The 21,685-nt window shown below is 39.1% G+C and overlaps 1 protein-coding gene across 4 annotated transcripts in view; it reads right to left on the bottom strand.

Annotated features, from left to right (window-relative positions):
- LOC136348839 (5-hydroxytryptamine receptor 2B-like) overlaps positions 1-21,685 on the bottom strand; it is a 127,761-nt gene that overhangs the window by 86,556 nt on the left and 19,520 nt on the right. For all 4 annotated transcript variants that reach the window (XM_066299992.1, XM_066299991.1, XM_066299994.1 and 1 more), the window contains exon 2: positions 8,906-9,494. In XM_066299992.1, coding sequence (XP_066156089.1) covers positions 8,906-9,461 — 556 coding nt within the window. In that variant the 5' untranslated portion in view covers positions 9,462-9,494. The remainder of the gene's footprint in view (positions 1-8,905; positions 9,495-21,685) is intronic.

Raw genomic sequence — 21,685 nt, 5'->3', positions numbered from 1 at the left:
TTTCTCTGTGTTTCCGGAAATTTTATAGCTGACAAAACTGATTTATAACGTGCTTTTTTTGAAATATCTGAACCTTTCTCTAGTTTCTTCATTATTTGCTTTTTGCTTATTTTCATTTATTTGCTTATAACGTACAGGTTGCAAGCAAAATCCTTCTGTTGCAACCATGAGTAAAGTTTTGGCATTATGTGTTTTCGTGAGGTAAATTATACGTGTGCGTTTGTGTCCGATACGAGGCGGACCCGCTATACTGAGGTTTGACACTGGACTGGTTGACGTTGAAGGACCACCCCGAGTTCGCAGTCTCAGAGACACTGCGTTCGTATAAAGGCACCAAAACCTCTTCAACGATAACAATGGTTTATTGGCAATAGAGAATGCTGACAACAGCTTGCTAAATTGCCAATATCGCGAGAAAAGGACGGTTATGACTTAGCCGGGATCGAGCCACTATACGGTACAAGTGTCCCGCGCGATCCCGTGAACGAGACGTATCACGAGGGGGAGACGGTAAAAAGCCTCGTCAGGTTCTCCTTTTCCTGAAGTACTGAAACTTGAGTTCAGCGCCCATGGACCTGCATCGAAAAGAAAGCTATCAGCGGCCTATTGCCTACCTACAACCACGTAACAACCAGATAAAGCACCAATGGACCTCTTTATTGGGAGTATCGGCATGGTGCGGGCTAGGCGGGACGCGAATCGGACCCAGCTTTTTAGGGCCTATAAATGGAAATGGTTGGGACTTCCATCCACAGATGCGGATAATGGCCACTATTTTGCGCGGGGAAATCCTACCATACGGTCAAATAGATGGAGCCGTCCATGGGCGTAACATGAGGTCTGAACTTAAATCAAATAAGCTTAAAATTGATAAATAAACAGCAATGTAGATTAAACAAGTACCGAGCTGGAAAGCGCGGGTCGTAACATTACGAGTAGGTCGAAAAGGACTTGTTTAAATAATAAAAACCATTTTTGTCGGTTTACAGTAGAGATCATAATTATAGCAACTTTAGAACATTTTACGTAGTTCAGCCATAATGGCCTAAATTCAAAATATCTTTTTGGAATGTTTAACACGCCACTGTCGATGTTTAAAATGCACGAAAACCAAACAACAACGTTTCGTATATTAAAATATAAAAACATTTCTTTAGCGCTGGACAAAAATATAACAACTTCTGGAATTTATCGTATTTTATTTATTGCAAAAACTAATCAAATAATAATTATCCTTAAATTAATATTTTGTGTAATATCCTTTTTGTTGAATAATTTCTGCACCTCTTCACGGCATTGATTCTACTAATTTGTTAATATAATTGATGTCAATACTTCGCCGGGCCTGTTGAAGCGCTCGAAATAAATCCCTAAAATCTGAATGTAAATATTTCGTGACGAACTTGATTATCGACATAATCTCACAAATTTTCTGTGGGACTAAGGTCTGGAGATTGCGACGGCCAAAAAAGACCCTCGATCTTTTGCTCCTCCGACGCAAGTTTCGACTTGTGTGCAAGTTCATTGTGTTGTTGGAAACTATTAGGTGTATAAATTAATTCTCGGCCTTTAAATAAAGTTGGTTAAAACACCTCTCTGAATTTACAATTTTTTCTAACTATATAGTCCGTTTTGAAGCGCCATCTGTGAGCTAGCAAACCACTTAATTTGATTAATCTAACCACGAAGAACGTTACAATTGTCGTCGGACAAGCAGCGCTTAAGGCACTCTCGTCTTTTCACTTTTCAACTTAAAAAAGATGCTGCAGAAGCGCAAGACACGATTTGTTCAGCCTTGGGAGAGAATGCTGTATCTTACAGTACGTGTAAAAAATGGTTTCAAAGGTTTCGGAATGGAAATTTTGATCTTGAAGATGAAATGCGCCCCGGTCAACCAAAAAAGGTTAACGATGAAGAGTTGGAGAACTTGCTCAATGAAAATCCCTGCCAAACGCAAAAAGAGCTTGCTGGTGCACTCGGAACGACTCAACCAGCTATTTCCGTACGTTTGAAAAAATTAAGAAGGTTACAAAAGGAAGGTCACTGGATACCTCATGATCTTAGCCCAGAAAACAAAGATCGGCGCTGCGAAATTGCAATGTATCTACTGACGCGATTCAGAAAAAAACACTTTTTAGGTAAAATTGTTACTAGAGATGAAAAATGGATATTGTATCACAATCCTAAGAGAAAAAAATCGTGGGTTTATCCGGGAGAACCATCGGCAAGTGCTGCAAAACCAAACATCCACGGAAAAAAATTGTTATTGAGTATTTGGTGGGATTCCATAGGTGTAATTTATTATGAGACACTTGAACCAAGAGAAACTATTACTGCTAACCGTTATCAAGACCGATTAATAGAATTGAGGGATGCTATTGAGGAAAAAAGACCTTTTAATGGTAGTGGAACAAGGCGAGTCACTTTGTTGCACGACGACGCGCGACCACATACGGCAAAAGACACCATTGACAGTACGTCCACGTTGGGCTGGGAAGTTCTCCCTCATGCGGCGTATTCACCAGATTTTGCACCTCCTGATTATTACCTTTTTCGAACATTGCAACATCACCTGGTCGATGCGCACTTTCAATGTCTCGAAGAAGTCCACCGAACAATGGAATATTTCATCCAATCAAAATCACCATCTTTCTTCCGAGATGGGATTCGAAAATTACCCGATAAATGGCAGAAATGCGTAGAAAGCAAGAGCAATTATTTTGATGATTAAATTGTAATTCTTTTTTTTTATATATAAATAAAAATCTAAATTGTTAAAAAAGGCCGTGAATTAACTTATACACCTGATATTTCTTAATGACAATATTATTTCATCAAAATGCGGCTGCAGATGATCCCTTAGCAAGTCTCCGTGCATAAAACAATCCCTGCGACCTTCCATCTGATGAAGCGGACTCGTCTCAAAACCAGAGAAGCACCCCCAAACCGCAACCGGGCCCCCACCACGTGTTGCAGTTGGTGAAATGAACTTTTTGCTTAGTCTTGTGACGTCTAACGTACGATGGTCCATCACTTTTAAATAAATCTAATTTGGACTCATCGCCGGACAGTACTAATTCGCGCTGCTCGGGTGTCCTGTCCTGGCGATTTCGCGCGACAGCTAGACGGGCCCTCACATTTCTATTCGACAGCGATGGTTTTCTCGCAGGGCTTCTACCATTAAGTCCACTCTCGACCAACCTCCTTGTCACCGTTTTCGAAGTGATATTCACAAGTTCCGTTTCCTCTAGATTTGATTTTATTCGCGTGGATAAGAGGAACGGGTCACTTTTGGACACCCTTGTTGTAAACCTATGAGGGTGTGGGGTTGTTTTCCTTGCGCACCCTGAATATTTTGAAGCTGCCACATCCCCCGTTTGTTTAAATTTTCTAAAAATTCGCGTCACAATTGATTTATTCAAGCACAAACTCTTCGCGATATCAATTTGCTTTTCTCCATTTTCATGGCGTTGATTTATAATTTTTCTAAGTTCTAAGGAAACTGTTTTGCCGCGACCCATGATGAAAATCGCAAAATAAATCTACTAACCTGAGCAAATATTCTTTCAAGTGTCCCCCGGATCAATTCAATACATCAAATTCCCGAAGTTGTTCTATTTTTGTTCAGCGCTAAAGGAATGTTTGTTTATGTTTTTCTATACGAAGTGTTTTTGGTTTTCGTGCATTTAGAACATCAACAGTCATATATTAAACATATTCTAGAAAGATGTTTTCAATTTAGGCCGTTATGGCTAAACTATGTCAATTTTTTAACCTTTTGCCATAATTATGCCCACAACTGTACGTGGTGAACATGTGTTTAAAAATTCTGGAAAAACTATCACCACGTGCGTTAAAAATGCCTGTTCACCATATTTGGCTTGACGCTGGACAGAAATGATCAACCCTGGACTCCTGATTGCGTTAGCACATCGTGCATTGGATGCTTGAGGTTATGGAAAAGTGGAAACGCGAGTGCGTTTAAATTTGGTTTCCCGATTATTGGACAAAAACCAAAAAATCTTCTCATCATCAGCATCTTCACAGTTGCTATTTTTGTAGCGTAGATATTGAAGGTATGAACAGTAGAAATCGAACTAAACGGGGGTACCCAAATGCTGCATCTGTGCAACGTCCCGTAAGAAGATTCGATTGGAGCTCCAACTCCTCCAGTTCCAGTTACCGAAAACGCGTCTGAACGTGAAATACAAGAAAACGTGGATCCTGCATCAGCAGAACCTGATGCTGATTTTGAAAGTTCATCAGGGGAAAAACCTCAACTCTCCACACAAAATGAGTTAGATGATCCAGTAAGAGATCTAAATCATCGGAGTTGCTGGCATCACGGTTAAAGAAAAACACTTTCTTGCATCAAATGCAACAATGACTTTCTATAGAGAACGAGAGAAAGACTTACGCTGTTTTTGCGACCAAGATGGTAAAATTGTGTTCTGTTTAGATATCAAGAGTTTATCAATAAAAATGGATTTTCCGGAATATGAACCAAGTGAATGGCATTTGTTTATTGACAGTTCAAAACGGGGCTTTAAATGCATTTTATCACATAATGGAAATAAATACCCCGGGATCCCTATTGTGCACAGCGCGAAATTGAAAGAGGAATATTGTAACGTTTCATTAATTTTGAAAAAATTGAAGTATCATGAACATGAATGGGCTATTTGTGTTTTGATTTGAAAATGGTTGACAATCTTCTTGGTCGGCAAAGAGGGCGCACCAAGTTCCCATGTTTCAACGTCTCTGAGGTAGCAGACCCAAAGTTGATCATTGGGTGATAAGAAACTGACCTATGAGAGAATACGTGATATCTGGTAATGACAGTGCGATTCACAATCCGTTGGTGGACAATATCGACCGTTACACATGAAACTGGACATCATGAAACAGTTTGTCAAAGGTCTTAATGAAAATGGAACCCGTCTCCCATGCATTTGCCGAAAATTTCGTCAGCTTACAATGGAAAAGTTAAAAGTAGGTATTTTTGATGGTCCTCAAATCAGACAATTCACGAAATTCGCTTCACAGAGTCGATGACCGGATTTGAATCAAGTGCTTGGAAGGCTTTTAGTGATGCAACGTTTTTTGGGTAATGGAAAATCAGATAATTGCCTCCAACTAGTACAAGGTGTGCTGCTACTATTAAAAAAATATGGGACGTAGTATGAGTATAAAAATTCACTTTCTTCATAGTCGTCTTTGCACCTTTCGTGAGAACTTAGGTGATCTGAGTGGAGAGCAAGGAGGACGTACGCATGAAGATTTACGCGTCATTGAGGAGTGTTCCCACGGTTTTTGGGATTCGCGCACGGTGTCCGACTATTGCTGGTCTCTGATGCGTTATTTCTCTAACAGTAAACGTAACAGAAAGCTTTAAGACGCAGCTTCATAAAAGCTAACAATTGATACTACTTTAATAAAATATTTTCTTCGTTAAAAACTTGTTATTTCTTTCTTTAACTTTAATTACCTTAAAATCGAAAAGGAGATCTGAAAAAAAAAAATTCATTTTGAATTTTTGCATTGAGCATATTATTAGCAACCAGCAACAGTTCAAACGTTCCAGACAACGGATATTCTGTAAACCAGTCTAATCTATGAACTAGAGAATCAGCGGGACGAAAGTAACTAATTATACTGGACCAAAATTTACTAGGATTTCGACAGGATGGTGGTCTGGCATAACTTGTTTCACCCGTTAGGCGATGGTTGAATAATAATTAACGTAAAATTGATTGGAAGGAGAGGAACGATGGATTGGCCCCCCCGGTCTCCCGATCTAACGCCCTTGGATTTATTTTTGTGGGAACACTTGGAATCTGTATTGCTCGAAACCCAACCAGAAACAACTGAAAAGTTGAAACAGCGAACTATTACTGAGTGTCGTGCAATTCCTACAGAAACTTCCCGCAATGGGCGTCAAGGATGTGAGTATCGTTTGTATGCTTCACTGGAAAATGACGAACAGCTATTATAAAAGATTATTAATATTAAGCGGCAAATCTTACGCTTAGATTAAATTGCAATAAAAGTTTAAATTAATTGTCAGTTCCATTGCTCACTGCCGACCGAAAACCATTTAGTTCTACTCCTACGTGTCTTACTCATGGATTTTGCATTTTAGGCATTATCGGATACATTTGACGGCGGAATTTCAGAAACTTTGGCACCATCAAAAAGCTTATTGCAAATGCTATCCGTCATAATGTCACAGCCATGCTCCTGCTATAAAAAAATGACTGGCTGGCTGGGCTGCATTAGGTAGAGGGTGGTGAGCTCATCATAATTTTAATCATCTTCCTCTATCATATTATAATAGACGCGTCTTTGGATTTTCCCATTGGAGGCATAATTTTCAGGATATTGCCATTTACATTTTTAAAAAGTTCGCCCTGTGTGTATAGTCGTAAAGGCCGGTGCTTTATCGGGGGTCTCCCTTATTCCTAGATTTGCCCCTTTTCCATGTCAAATGTTACAAGTTCTACAATTTAAGCGCTCTTAAGAGGAGTTTTATGAAGATAGAAATGCAAATACGTAGCCAATAACGCCAAATTACATAATCATAAAATTTATTTTTATCAGAATTGCTCAAGCAAACGTTTCTCTTTTACGATTACTTGGAAATAATGCCGATAAATGACTAACTTCAGCAAATGCTTCGATCTAAGTTTATAAGAACTTCCCCGTGGGTTTGTTTAATAACTCAAGACTGAAATCACAGATAAACGAACTGCCAAATACGATTACTGGCGAAGAACGTTGCGATATACAGGGTGTCCGGAAATAACGTTGGAAGGTGATTCTGCAGATTAAAATAATAAAAAAATCTCTCGTAAGCATACGCTTGTAAAATAGCTTTGGGAAGGGGCAATTATCATCGGCATCAGCAATTCAGAGAACCCCTTAAGGGGAGAACTCTGAGGGTGTTTTTTGGCGATATGTTCGAAACGGTTTGCGCTAAAATTATGAAATTTGGTATGCTTCAATAAGTTGAAATGGGAAAACTTTCCCGTTTTAATAATTGCAGATTTTAGTCAGGCGCGTCAACTAGAGGGAAGTCTCCTACGTAAATATTGCCCCAACTTTTTTGTTTGCGATATTTCCCAATTTTTATAACGAAATTACCGAGTTGCAATAATTTTTAAGTAAAAAAGGTCTCCCTACTTCGTTTCTTTTGGAAAGACCGTTTTCCAGAAAAATGGCTCTTTATGAGTCGATGCACGACTGCATAGACATCGAAATCTATTAGGAAAACTATTAGAGGGTGCATTGAGATTAACGTAGGCCGTTTTCAACAATTTGCCACGAATAAGGGACAAATTCTCAATAATATTCCTCTCGTTATTGCTGGCTATTAGAAAAATATTTCTATTGCAAGAACGCTTACTATATCTATTAAGATGAATTTCGATGTGCATGCAATCGTGCATCGATTCATAAAAACCAATTTTTCGGGAAAATGGTTCTGACGAGACGAAATGCGAGGAACTTCTTGACTTAAAAATATTTGCAAATTAGTCATTTAATTTCGAAAATTAAGAAATGTCACAAACAGAAAAGTTAGGGCAACATTTACGCAGGAGACCACTATGTGATGTCATCGACATAAAGCTGCAATTATTATCACAAAAGAGTTTGACCATTCCAGCTTAGTGAAGTGTGCCGAAATTACTCTATTCGGCGCAAACCGTTTTGAAAATATTGCAAAAAAACTTCAAGTTTTTGCAAAAAATCTTCAGGATTGTCCCTTTAAGGGGTTCCGGCTCCTTTAAGAGGCAATTTTTGGGGTTAAAAATTCTGATAATTCTCAACTTTCTTTTATCAAAAATCCTGGAGACCACTTCGACAAGTCTGTGATAGTTGAACACTATGAAAATGTTTACCAGAAACGAGGCAATTGACGTTAGTTATCAATTCTAATAGTTTACAACTATACTTTTATTTTTATAGAAATTTTAATAAGTGAAAATCCACAACGATACCTCTAAAATCGTGAAACACTACTACCATTGCTACTAGTGGAAGTATGTAGTCAAAAATTCCAAAAAAATTTTCTCTTTGATAGATGTTCGTGGATAGCTGAAAAATCGTGAAAAATATCTCTGTAAGTCGTATTAAAATAGTCAAAAATAGGGAATATTTTCCTTTTAAGGGTGGTTCGGGATCTTGGTCAACTCTCGTCTAAAGTAAATTTAAGTTAAATAAGCAATAAAAATTGTTCCCAACGATGAGTTTAATGTCAGATCGTTAGAAATTGTCCGTTCCAGTGCAAGAAATGAATGATAATTTAAATGTACTTTATGCGCTATGAATTTATCTTAACAATTGAACTCATAGGCAAGGAAGTACCCTGATGAAATAAATATACTTTAATTAGCATCCTTGAATCACTAATTTGTGACCTGTCGATTGATTTAACCAAGAAAACACAGCAAAAACTATTCAAAAAGCCTTAATATTGTATGAAAAAGAATCGGTTATAGACGCATTCCGCTAGATGGCGGCGACGCATTCCGCTAGATGGTGGTGACGCAACCCCCTTTGAATGATTCATTTGAAACCCGATAGATGGATCTAACTACGAACCAACACGCAAACATATTTGCATTCACTTTTGTGAAGAAAATGTGATGATTTTTCGTTGAAATTCGAAAAATCGTTCCTTTTTCACGAATTTAGATAAACATAAAAGTGTCCGTGAGAACATGACTTATAATATCATCAGGAAAACAGTAATTTACTTTAAATTTTAAGGCAATTATTACTGGCCTGTCAAGGGATTAGGCTTAACCGTCTGCGATGAAATGCAATTGTGCCGAATTGTCCCGCAAGGGGCTCGCTATTAGCATTGATTAAGGTCACTATTTGTAACCTCTTCATTACTCACCTAGAAACCCAGGTATTGCTCCCAGAGGCATCACGAAGAGGCTCACCAGCAAATCTGCAATTGCCAAACTTAGGAGGAAGTAATTTGTCACATTTTGCAATCTCCGATCCAAGAGCACTGCTAAACAAACTAAAATATTCCCCACACCTCCCGCTATTATGAAAACAACTACAAAAAGGAAACTCCAGTCGTAATGGAGTTTGGTCCAAAACGCGTCTGTTTGGGTGGAGTTGCACCTCCAGTAAACTTCACCACTAGCATTACTCAAGTCACAGTCCAGATTCGGAGAACGCACTATAAAATTCCGAAGGGTGTCACTCAGGAAGTACACGAACAGGTCTTTGGTGTCGTTGAAGCTACATCCAGTGCACAGGTACCTTGTGTGGTCGGCCCAGAAGTAGTTTAATTCGCAGTAGTAATCGTGGAGGTTTGAGGAGTTTGATGGGCATTCGAATATCTGAGTGGAGTTAGTACCGCAGGAAGTCGCCACATCTGGAGGGAGTTCACTACACTTTAGGTTAACGGATGATTGGTTCGAGTGGGGGCCAAAATTCATTGTTTATTTGACATCCATATGGGTTTGGTCAATCTGGAAGAAAAACAAAAGTGAGAACTACGAAACCAAATGACTTCGTTTGTATTTTGTGGCATAGATATCCACAAAGGGAGCTAAACCGAGAGTCGCAAACTAATTAATTATTTGTCTAGCTGACATCACGGGACTGATGTAATAGATATCTCGTAAACAATGCAGCCGTGGCGCGAAGAATTATATTCACTGGTTAGTCGATATTTCAAAACGAACAACGGGGGAAAAAAAGCAACAAAAGAACCAAAGACTGAGAATACAATAAGCCAAACAAACCGGAAATTTTTAGAATAGCTTTGCGTTTATGCTCGCAGATTCCGATGACTTGTGAGAAAAGAGGAACTAAAACCTCAACCGCAAAACAAAAGGAAAAAATAAAGAAACAAAGCATGTAGCTTGCACTCCATAAAACTGGAAATCAAAATGTGGGAATGAGTTAGTGGATTGTCTCAAGCCAGTGCTTTCGAAATCATTAATGTTAATAACAGTTTAAACAGGTGTTTGACGGTGGATGTAGTAAAACCAATATTTTTTCCGCTAATAAAACAGGTAAAACAATGCGAGGGATAATAAAGTTGCTCCGCCATTGAACCCGAGCGCTCTTAAATATTTGCAAATTTCCGTCAATATTATGAGAATTTTCGAAGAAACATTTTCGGCACTTTCGAACGTGATTTTGGTAAATTAATACGCCGCAACGAGGAATCACTCTTTCATTATGTTCAAATTTAATTGACTTTATATGAAACTAATAGCGCCGATGCAAATTGGAGGAGAGTTAATTATTTGAAATAAAATCGTCACAATTGACGCTTAATGGACAATTCCAATAAGTTCGTAATTATCCATGAATTACTCGAATTATTTTCGAAAAATTCGGGGAAAAACTTAAATTGCAAAAACAAACGTTTTCCGTGCCGTCCCCAGGTTGGGCTGTATTGGACGTGGAGTTTGGAAATCGTCTCGCTCAGGATACTCCAATTCTGCTTTAGTTGACTGCAGCCAGGAGGCACGCCCGTGTCGTCGCTAACAAAGTTCCTTGAGGACTAACTGTACCGAAGACTAGCCAGTTTGCCACCACTCTACAATTAGGGACCCATACTGCAGGCACCCTTAGATTTATCACCTCAACCATGTGGTTTTCATAAAAGAAAAAATCCACTTTCAAGCAGCTAAAAGGGGGTAAAATGTCTTATTTTACACTTCTTCCTGGACAATGCAGAAAGAGTCGTTGTTGAGCGATATGCAGGGGCTCCTTCCCTGGAGGTTGGAGATGCCACCCGCGAATTGTTGTACGAGAGCGCTTACACGCGAGCACTACTTGTAGTACTTGTCAAAGTGCCGACGTTGCACTTCTCAAAGGTGTTCCATCTGGTGGTCCTTTTTTGAACTATCAATTTTAGGTATGCCAGATTCACAAACTTTCATATCCATGACAGATGTGAACTGTCAAAAGTATGCCATTTGCAGATGTGGTTTCGCTTACAACGCAACAACGCATTTTAGTTATCAAAATTTATTACGAAAATGGTCGTTCAAAAAAAATACTTTTCGCAAATTACGTGAAAGTTTCGGTTCGTCCAACTGAACGTGCTATTGGAGAAATTGTTGCTAATTTTGAAGAAACTGGTTCAGTGGAGGGCCGCAGAGCATACCAACATGTTCGTCCAGTTCGTAGTCGAGATGTTGTGGCCACAGTGAGTGAAAGTGTTCGTGATCAACCATCAACCCCAAGAATTAGGCCTCAGGCCAACAACATTATGGCGAATTTTGCATGTTGATCCTCATTTGCATCCATACAAAATTCAATTAACGCAAGAATTAAAGCCAGCTGACCACTTACAGCGGCGCGTTTTTGTTAATTGGACGCTGGAAAGAATCGATGGATTTTCAGCAAAAATCATCTTTTCCGACGAAGCACATTTTTATCTTTCTGGCCACGTTAATAAACAAAACTGTAGGTTATGAGGAGCTGAAAATCCTCATGAATATCATCAACAGCCTATGCATGCCGAAAAAGTGACTCTGTGGTGTGGCCTATGGTCTGGCGGAGTTTTTTTTTTGAAAATCGCGAAGAAAAAGCCGTAACTGTCAACGGAGATTGTTATCGTGGCACGATATCGGAATTTTGATGGCCAGAAATTGATCGGATTGGTGCCACTGATCTTGGGTTCCAGCGGGACGGAGCAACAGCGCACACATCTCGCCGAACAATCCACTTATTGCATGAAAAATTTCCGGATCGCATTATTTCGCGAAATTCGGACGTCGATTGGCCCCCGAGATCGCGCGATTTGACTCCATTGGACTTCTTCCCATGGGGTTTTCTGACAAGTAAAGTGTATGCCAATGCTCCCCAAACAGTTCAAGATCTCGAGCGCAGTATTCGAACCGAAATTACGGCCATAGACCCGTTAATTCTGCAAAAAGTCATTGAAAATTTTGATGTTCGGACGATGTCCTGTAAACGGAGCCGTGGTGGTCATATGTGCGATGTCGTGTTCCATACATAAAATGGCAAAGAACAACCTGCAACTTTCAATAAAATATTTTGATTTTTCCTCTTAAAAAGTGCGTTTTCTTTCACAATTAAAAAAGGACCAACAGATGGAACACCCCAGAGTCCAGGACGGACTAGATACCTGCTTAGCAAGGTAAACACGTGGGATCTCCCGAAAGTCTTGGAATTAGGGCAACCCTTTAAACATTAACACGGTTTATTAAGTGACTTGCAACACGTGACTATGACTAAGACTTAGTTGCAGAAATTTTGAATTGAACGATCGCGATCCGACGAAGAGTATGAGTTATGATCGTGAATTGGCGATGTATCGATCCGCCTTCAACTGATGAGTGACAATCGTGATAGGAAAGAAGATAATGATACTTCCCAGCTCTTAAGTACTGGAAGCTGATGGTCAGCAGGCATAGGCGTACTCTTAGTCGGAGCGCATTTCACCCGAGGAATATCCATTTCGCCAGGCCTGACGGCCAATGGGCAGATTATCCCGTGACCCTGTTATTGCAGTTGTCCCGAATGGGACGTGATGGCACCCCCAATTACGACCACTGCCAAAGGTAATTGTGGGGAGTTCCAGTACCCAAGAATCACCTCCGATGCACATTTATAACTTGAGTTCTTAGCCAAAGTACAAAAGATTAGGAATTTGAACCATAAACCATTTCTTAGGAAAACTAACGGATAGCGACATCTGGGAGGCAACAAATGTAAGATGTGCAGGGGCGCAACTTGGGGTTTTAACTTGCTCGATGAAGACATCAAGACTTGGTTCACTAAGTCTTAACAGTCATAAATCCAACAAACTTGACTCGTCCAGTTAGTGAATTAGAAGAGGACATAAAGACTGTTGAATTTTGGACACGATTGATTTTTACCGGAAATCCAACAGGCTGCGTTATTTTCCTCTCGCGTGAGACGCACTGTAGGTTTTCCCTCAGAAAGGACATTTTTCAAGCCCTAGCCGGGCACAAGCGAACCAAATTAGAGAGCATACAAAACAGGCCGACCAAAACTTTGTAAAAGTCTGCATGGGCTCTTTTAAAATGTAAATATGCTCCCCAAAGCATGGGTTTTCCATACCATATTATATGGAAAGGGTGGCTTTATGGTAATTTGCACTCAGGTGAGTTGTGTTTTCAATTTTCGAGGTTGAAAGTTGAACTCCGAATAAAGGTGAACTTTCACCTAAACGCAAACATAACCGAGACGATTATGCGACAGTTCGAATACAGCTTCGTCTTCAGCAACCCGCCAAAAACCATTTTTGTGGCAGTTCGGTTTGGATACATGAAAATTCCACTTGGAAATGCCGCTGTGGAACTTTAATCTGCGAATTAAATTAACGACATGGCAACGGGACATTAGCCTTTGTTTCTTCCTGTCGCTGCCGCGAGAATCAGATATTTACGGGCGCTCCGAGCGACGTTGCCGGATCTGGCGCGAACTCTTGGAATTTGGGGATTTCGCATTCTCCAGGAAATTATCTAACCAGATGACGACTTCGCTCCCCTCATATTTCGCTTCTCTTTCGTCTAATTGAAAGTCTTCGCTATTGATTCGTCATCGTGACGGTTCCGCATAAATCCCGAATCGCCAGCAATTAAGCCGGCTTTAAAAATGAATGCAAAATTTGACTAAATCGACAAAGTTAACTGAAAACAGTTCGCTGTTCGCAATCAGTCCTGTTTCTCTAATAAATTGCTATCGTTAAGCAGAGATGGGGAGCATTTTAATTCCAAGAGCCGTAATGATAAGTGGCTTTCGAACATCAGTTTTTGCCGAAATTTGATACGCGAATTTGAGCACTTTGTAGCGCAGTTAAATGCGGGAAAATTAGAAATTTGCAGTTGCCATTAAGCCGCCCTCTTTAGGCGTTTTCAAAACGCGACTTTATGGCGTTCTTGGAGTTATGGTCCCTTCCCCCGTGGGGTTCTTAAGTTAAACACGAAAAAAGCCGGAATCAAAACGTCTCGACTCGGCCGTAACGTAATTGGCAAAGCGAATTATTTTTGTAATTGACGAAGTTAATTATTTTAAATTGCTTTGCCAATTATTCTATCACCATTTTGAAAGCGATAATTGGAGGAGTAAATGTAAATCTTACTCAGTATCAAACGATGCAAAATGCTACGGCAGTAAGTCTCGCCAAACAAGAAATCACTTCGGGCCTCCATTGTCGCACTGGATTGTTGACTTTTCATCCATATTCCTCCCGCTTCGTTGTAGATTTTTTTTTTGTCCCATCAAACTGCGTTATTTTCTACGATTTTTTGTTTTGGGTTAAAATTTATCAGTATGGTATCTACGCCTAGTTTTGAACACGTTACTTATATTCCAACAGCAACAAAAACCAATTTCACGGTGTGATGCACACCGGCCGATTACACCTCGTCCCGTCCCATTCATTGGACAAAAAGGAGAAAACAGACCTTTCGATTACACACAAATTTCTGCTAAAGGCAGGGAAACAATGCCGCGCAACCCGTTTATTTTATCTCGCAGTCGGTGACTTTTTAAATAATGTTTCAGGGCTTTAGGGCCTAAATACAGGTATGTAAGGCGATTTTTATACTTTTTAATTTGGTACGTTCAAATGTCGTTCAAAGCTGGCACATAATAACAGAGAAAAATTGCCTTAAAGTTTTCCTCCAGAAAGGAGGACGAACGAATTGGCCTCAATAAAACTACTAAATTCTTATTATTTCCTGTGCTTTTTCAACTCTGCCCGGTTTGGCCTCGAATGGGCCCTTTAAATTATGATTAAAACTCGAATAGGACTCTTCGTTTTATCGTCAAAAACAACACTGTGGGGAGAAATTGAAGTGACTAATTACTTTAACAAAATTTTAATTAATTCCGTTCGCAATTGTTCCCGTTCAACTTTGATAATTCCAATTTACGATTTCTAAAGACCAAGTTTACCTTTTAAACGCTTGAAAAGCCGAAGAAAACTTAAAAAAAAAAAAAAAAAAAGAGATAACTGGATCGGGTGTTTGACCAAAATCTTATATAAGAGCAATCAGGAATTACATCGAATCTATGAGAGTTTATATCATCCTAACGGTTAAATTTACGAAAGTCATTTCCCTAACACCCCGTATATCTGGTTAGCTCCACGAGACTGATATGATCTAAAAGGGCAGAGATACAGAGACTGATCAAATATTGAAGCAGGAAGTTGTCTGCTTTATTAAATTTATTGCCATGTATCTGGAATCTTTTCTGTCTTTCTTGCTGTTCTTGTATGCTTCTCAAACAAGTTTTGTAATAATGCTCTTTATGATATATTGGGTGTTCTTTGCAACGTTCGAATGACGTCGTTTGACGCAGCCTGAGACCTGCAACGGAAGGAAGTGTTTATTACTTAGATCAATTCTCAGATGATTGTCCATTAAACCATTGACGGTTTCTTCAAATCGTCTTTCTCATCCTTTAGAGAACATCTTTTTTTTTCATTGTTCTGACTAATTCAGCGCCTAGTGCGTCTATACAGGGTGTCCAACGAATATGGGCCACTGTCCGTATCTTGCAAACTATGACTAGGGAAAAGTTGAAACATGCTAAAGTGGAGGTGATCCGTTGATAAAAATATTTTAATAAAAATACCACTTCCGGTTATACCGGAAATGAATGTCGACTCGCCTATTTTAAATCGAACACCCTATATATTACAAGAAATTTCGATTCTGTGGAACGTTATGAATATTCTGCGAGTATAGTGTTCTATACCTAATTTTTACGGTTTCCGAGATATATAAAATTTTCAAAAAAAAATTAGAGTTTCAGCCATGAATGTATTTTCTAATAATTGGAAAATGGCTAAGTGTTTTGCAGTGAAGTACTGCACTATTGTGCAAAATGCTTTACAGTCCTTGGATCAGTGAGTTAAATCAAGTTTTTTATGCATCGTGTTCAAAAAGAGAGTCCAAAATTATCATTCAAGAATTGTAAAAAATTCAAATTTTTTAAATGGGAACCCCCTATTTTTACAGCGAATACATATGTAACATCAGAAATAAGTACTACTTTCAAATCAATAGTCTATATCTAAATCTAACCGTTTTCATTAAAAAAAAAAATACTTTTCAATGTTCAGTACTTAACAATTCATTTTAAGTAACGTCTAGAGTCACTAGGTGGCGCTGCTCGCCAGAATTTAAGTATGGCGGCGCTCGTAAATTATTCAAACGAATATTGTCTCAATAAATTTATTATTTATGGCGAATGTATCAAAGTACTAACCAGAACGAGCAATAAATTTGGTATTCGATATCCAGAAAAACAGAAGCCACCACGAAAACTCCTCAAACGCATAATAGATCACTTCAAAACGAGAGGACCTGTCAAAGCATCTTACAGAAGAAAGGAGCCTATTGTTGACGATTGTTGCGCCACCTAGTAACTTCAAACGTTACTTAAAATAAATTGTTAAGTACTGAACATTGAAAATTGTTTTTTTTTTTAATAAAATGAAAACGTTTGGATTTAGATATAGATATAGAACACTATACACGAAAAATATTCATAATGTTCCACAGAACCGAAATTTATTATGATATATAGGGTGTTCCATTTAAAATAAGCGAGTTGACATAACCGGAAGTGGTATTTTCATGAAAATATTTTTAATCAATAGATCATCTCTACTTTAGTAGGATGCCCAAGTTCAACTTCTTCCTAGTCATAGTTTTCAAGATATGGCTAGTGGCCCACATTCGTTGGACACCCTGTATAAGATGTTTCAGAACTTTAGGATCAACCTTCTAGGGATTTTTCAGTGCAACAATGGAAGACATCTTAGTACAAGAATTCGTGTTCGCAAGTGCCTCCCCAAAGCGCTACGGCCATATGATGCTTTAAGACAGTTACACGCGTAAATGTTTTTGTCGAGTTTTAGTACATTTCGTTGTAAACCATTTACACCAAATGACACTACAGTAATTGCTAAAAATGTCGCCCTTGTACTTGAATGCGCCTGTTTAAACGACCTACATGATTTCCTCGAATTTGGTTAATATTTTGATCGACTTCAATTGCCGCAGTGATTCGCGCGCTATCAGGACTTACCCTCTTTCCACTTGCGTTTCACAAACCTGATAGTTTACAGGCGCCCGCAGAAAGAAATCTGAAAGTGTTAGATCGGGAGACTCAGGGGGCCGCGGTACTGGACCAATGATCCACCTGATCCAATTTCGTCCGAACTGACGCACTTCTGCAGAAAAGTGTGCAGGCGTACCATAATGTTGCAGCCACAGTTACTGTAGACCGTTTAACGTGACGTCTTCAAGAAGTTCCAGCAGGAGGTCTTTTTGCAAATGCCTGCCAGTGCCAAAACTGAACTTTTAGTTGATAATCGGTTGGAGGCAAACCTTATGCTTTTTCTAAATAGTATGGATAAAGTTGTTGCTCATGTGTTATCCTCTGCAACTTGACGAGTGCTAGCCGAAGACTCATCTGCAATTCGGTGAAGAACCTCTTCCACAAAACGGATCGTTCTTACTGTTTTCTTCTGCACCACCATGGTCCACCAGTAAATGGTCGATGAATTGCAATAATGTTTTTGTACCCAGGATGTTGCTTTGCGAAATAGCGTTCTTAATGAAGCTGTGCAACAGCTTTTGCGTTGCAAATTGTTGCTCCATATGCCGAATACATATCTGCCAGTTCCTGATCGGTGTAGTTCTTCGTAGAGGTCAATCACTTTGTAATTTTTTATCAATTTGCGAAATTAACGAGTCAATGTGTCAAACTAAGGGGCAAAAACTTGTGTTATGAGTCTTCGCTAAGATAAACATTTCGCAAAAATTCTCAACAGGTTCATTCAAGTCCAAGGACGACATTTTGACCAATTTGTGTAGTGTTGTTTTGTATAAACAAATTAAAATAAAATGTAATATAACTCGATAAAACATATTTTCGCATATAGTTGTCTTAAAGCATCATAAGGCCTCAGCGCCTTGGGGAGACATTTGCGGGCACGGGTTCTTAGAGTTAGGTGTCTTTTATTGAGGCACGGGACCCTCCCCAGAGGTTTGATCTTATAGTTTTGAAACACCCTGTATTTTCTTTACATCTTGCAAGATCTTCAGTCATTTGCTCAGCATAAAATGACAATTTCGCGTTTCTTCTTTCAAGGTCCATAATTATGTGCTTTAACCTATCTGTTAGTTTCCTTCTTCTCCTTTCCTTCCTTTACGCAGTTCTCAAAGTTCAAATCTCACTCGTTTGTATTCAAGTCACTGAAATTATTAATTTTAATTTAAATTGTTTAGCAACTTATAACTCAATTTGTTGACGTGAACAAATGATTTCCTTCGTCACTCGCGTTCAGTTGTTTCCATGGAAACATATTCGTATTTTAATTTTTTTAACAAAAATTTATATCTTTCAATAAGTAGTTTTGATCCGACGCGAATAGTTTCAGTTTTACAATCTCCTGAAAAAATTGTTTATTTCAGAGTTCAGACTTTACTAGAGAATTTATTATGACAAAACTGAGAACGGTTACGAATTGGGCAATAAATATACGAATCTAGACGTATTGAAGTTGGACTAAACATAAAATACAAAAATGGCTTTTTTGATTTCAATATTGAACAAACTGCAATAAATAGCGAAACAGAACCAAGTACAATTTATTTTGTTATTATTTGGTAATACGTTACGGCTAATTTTAACAAAATATACGATTATTTTTAATTATAAAAAATATTCTAGCGTACTCAACTTGAACCATATTTAAATTTAACCGAATTTATTGCCCTCCATAGAGCGAAACTTCCATTTTTGTTTGAAAATTGCATTAATGCGACGTGATTTCTTCAAGATTTTGGCAACATTCTCGTGTAAAACTCTTCCACATTTCTCTTGATTTCCTATTTAATTCTGGCAAAGGTCCGACAGGAGCAGTCCGTAAAGCGTTTAGCATGCCGTGCCAGAGTGTTTCAATTGGACTCAGGTCTGGCCTGCGAGAAGGCCAGTCCAACAATGGTCTATTATGGTTTCGAAACCAAGTTTTAGTCATTTTTGTTGTGTGACACCCATCTTCTTGAAATGTAAAATTTCACTCCGACGTTTGCAACTGTTCAATTGACGGCAACAATTCATGCTCCAAAATGCTTTGGCACTTGTTAGCATTTACTGCACCATCAATGAAGCGAAGACATCCAATACCTCGAGACGACATACCATCCCAGGCCACCACTGATGCCGCAAACTTAACTATTTTTCTGAGACAATCGTCGAGGTGTTCTCCTCCAGGATGCTGGATAATTCTGTTTCGTGGATCACCCACATATACAGTGGGTCAAAAAAGTACTTGCACGCCAATACTTTTTGAAATATTTGAAAGCACACATCTTGATTTCTAATGTTTTATAGCATTATGCTGAAGTAGATTAAGCACGATTTAACAGAATTTCTCGTTTCGTTTGAATGTACACAATACTGTAAAGGAAAAAGTGAATATTTTGCCTCAAGTGAGTATTTGCACATCTTCATACTGGGCAATAAAATGGTTTTTGCAGAAGGGAATTTGTTTATTATCTGCTTCAGCATGAACTATTTCCTTATCAAAATCGTATTATTAGACCTACTTGGTCAGCTTAAAATCCTCAGTGCAAATATGAGTCCGAAAAGGGGTGAAACAGAGCTATCGAAACGTTTTAAGATAGTTGTTTTACATGGTTCGTGGCAAAAGCTATAGAGCAATAGCAAATATTACTAATTTGACATTCTCAGCAGTGCGTTATATCGTTAAAAAATATCAGCACACAGGAACTGTCAAAGACAAGTCCCGTTCTGGAAGACCACAAATACTGAATGGACGAGAAAAACAAATGATTATTAATGAAGCTCAGAAGAACCCATTTATTAGTGCTCAAACTTTGGCATCTGATGTTGCATCGACAACCGGAAAGACTGTCCATCCTCGAACCATCAGAAATATTCTTCATTCAGCAAATGTCTACGGCAGAGCAGCACGAAAAAACCAATTTATTTCGGAGAAGAATCGCCAAAAACGTTTGGAGTTTGCTAAAGCGTATATTGATACCATAAACCTTTAGAGTGGTGGAAAAACCTAATTTTCCCTGATGAAAGTGAATTTTGCCTTTTTGGGTCTGATGGTAAACGTTTTGTATGGAGAAAGCCTAAGACAGGACTTCAAACGAAAAATTTGAAACCAACGGTCAAGCATGGCGGAGGAAACGTCTCAGCTTGGGGATGTACGGCATGCAATGGGGTAGGAAATCGTGCCTTTATTGAGGGTACAATGACAGCCAGAAGTTACATGGACACGTTGCGGGACAATTTGATCCAAAGTGCCGTAGAATTAAACATGGAACATCCTTTTAATTTCCAACAAGACAATGATCCGAAGCATTCGGCCAAGTTAACACAAGAGCGGTTGTTGTACAATGTTCCCCATAGACTTTTAACTCCACCGCAGTCACCGGATGTTAACCCTATTGAGAATTTATGGAATCCTTTGGATGTGCAAATTCGGAAACGGCACATTTCCAACAAAGAAGATTTAAGAAAAGCATTAGGCGAAGAATGGTCAACTATGGCACCAGATTACGTACACACTCTTGTTAATTCCACGCCCAAAGACCACGCCCATTGATGCAGAAGAGGTGAATACGAAATATTGGAAACTGTCTATTTTCACCTCAATTTAATTTAACCGTTTTATTAACATACTGTGCAAATACTTTTTTGAGTTGAAATTTAGATGTTTCTGTTCTGATCTCTCGGGATGTAGTCAATCATTGTCCACCTCCCGCTGTGAGTTATGGCAAAGGGGAAAGAATACCCTTTGTCCACACAAAATCACATGGGCAAATTTGTGCCTTGTAGAAGTGGACACAGAATGGAAAACGTGTGAGCGGCACATGTTACGCAGCCGACCAAGGACCAGGGAGGTAGGCAACGGTGATATGAAAAAGAGAGAGCAGAAGACTCAGACACGAGAGCCAAAGACCCTTCGGGAATAATTATTGTCACAACTTGTTATTCCTTGTTATACCAGGTCTACCGGTATGAAACGAGCGCTATTTTGTGAAAATAGAACACCAATTTTAACAAGAAAAGAAAAAAAATTATTGAAAAATATTGACCATTGCTTTCTACGCATTTTGACCACCTTCCTGGCAATTCATGGATACCACGCCAATAGAAATGTGCCTCTTTGGCATCAAACCAATCAGACACCCAACTTTCTACTTCTTCGTAGGAATCGAAGTGCTGTCTCAGCCAATGCGCGTCCCATCGATGAAGACAAATGGTTGTCCGAAGGAGCCAAGTCTGGTGAATACGGCGGATGGGGTAGCAGCTCCCAGCCAAGTGTTTTGATGGTATCCTGAACCGGTGTTGTTTTGTGTGCAGGTGCGTTGTCATGGAGCAAAATTACCTTCCCGTGTCTTCTGGCCCATTCCGATCGTTTTTCGATCAAAGCATTGTTTAAATTAATGAATTGTTGTAGGTAGCGGATAGTATTAGCGGTTTCACCAGATTTTTAAAAGCTCGTGGTGCACCATACCTTTCCGATCCCACCAAACACACAGCATTGCCTTCTTGCCGAATCGATCAGGTTTTGCAGAGGGTGTCGATGGTTGACCCGAATCAACCCATGATTTTTTCCGTTTAGGATTTTGAAAGTAAATCCATT

Source organism: Euwallacea fornicatus, chromosome 35 (genome assembly GCF_040115645.1).
Source record: "Euwallacea fornicatus isolate EFF26 chromosome 35, ASM4011564v1, whole genome shotgun sequence".
NCBI lineage: Eukaryota > Metazoa > Arthropoda > Insecta > Coleoptera > Curculionidae > Euwallacea > Euwallacea fornicatus.
Note: the sequence above shows the minus strand (reverse complement) of the source record. Positions and strands in the feature narration are given on the sequence as shown.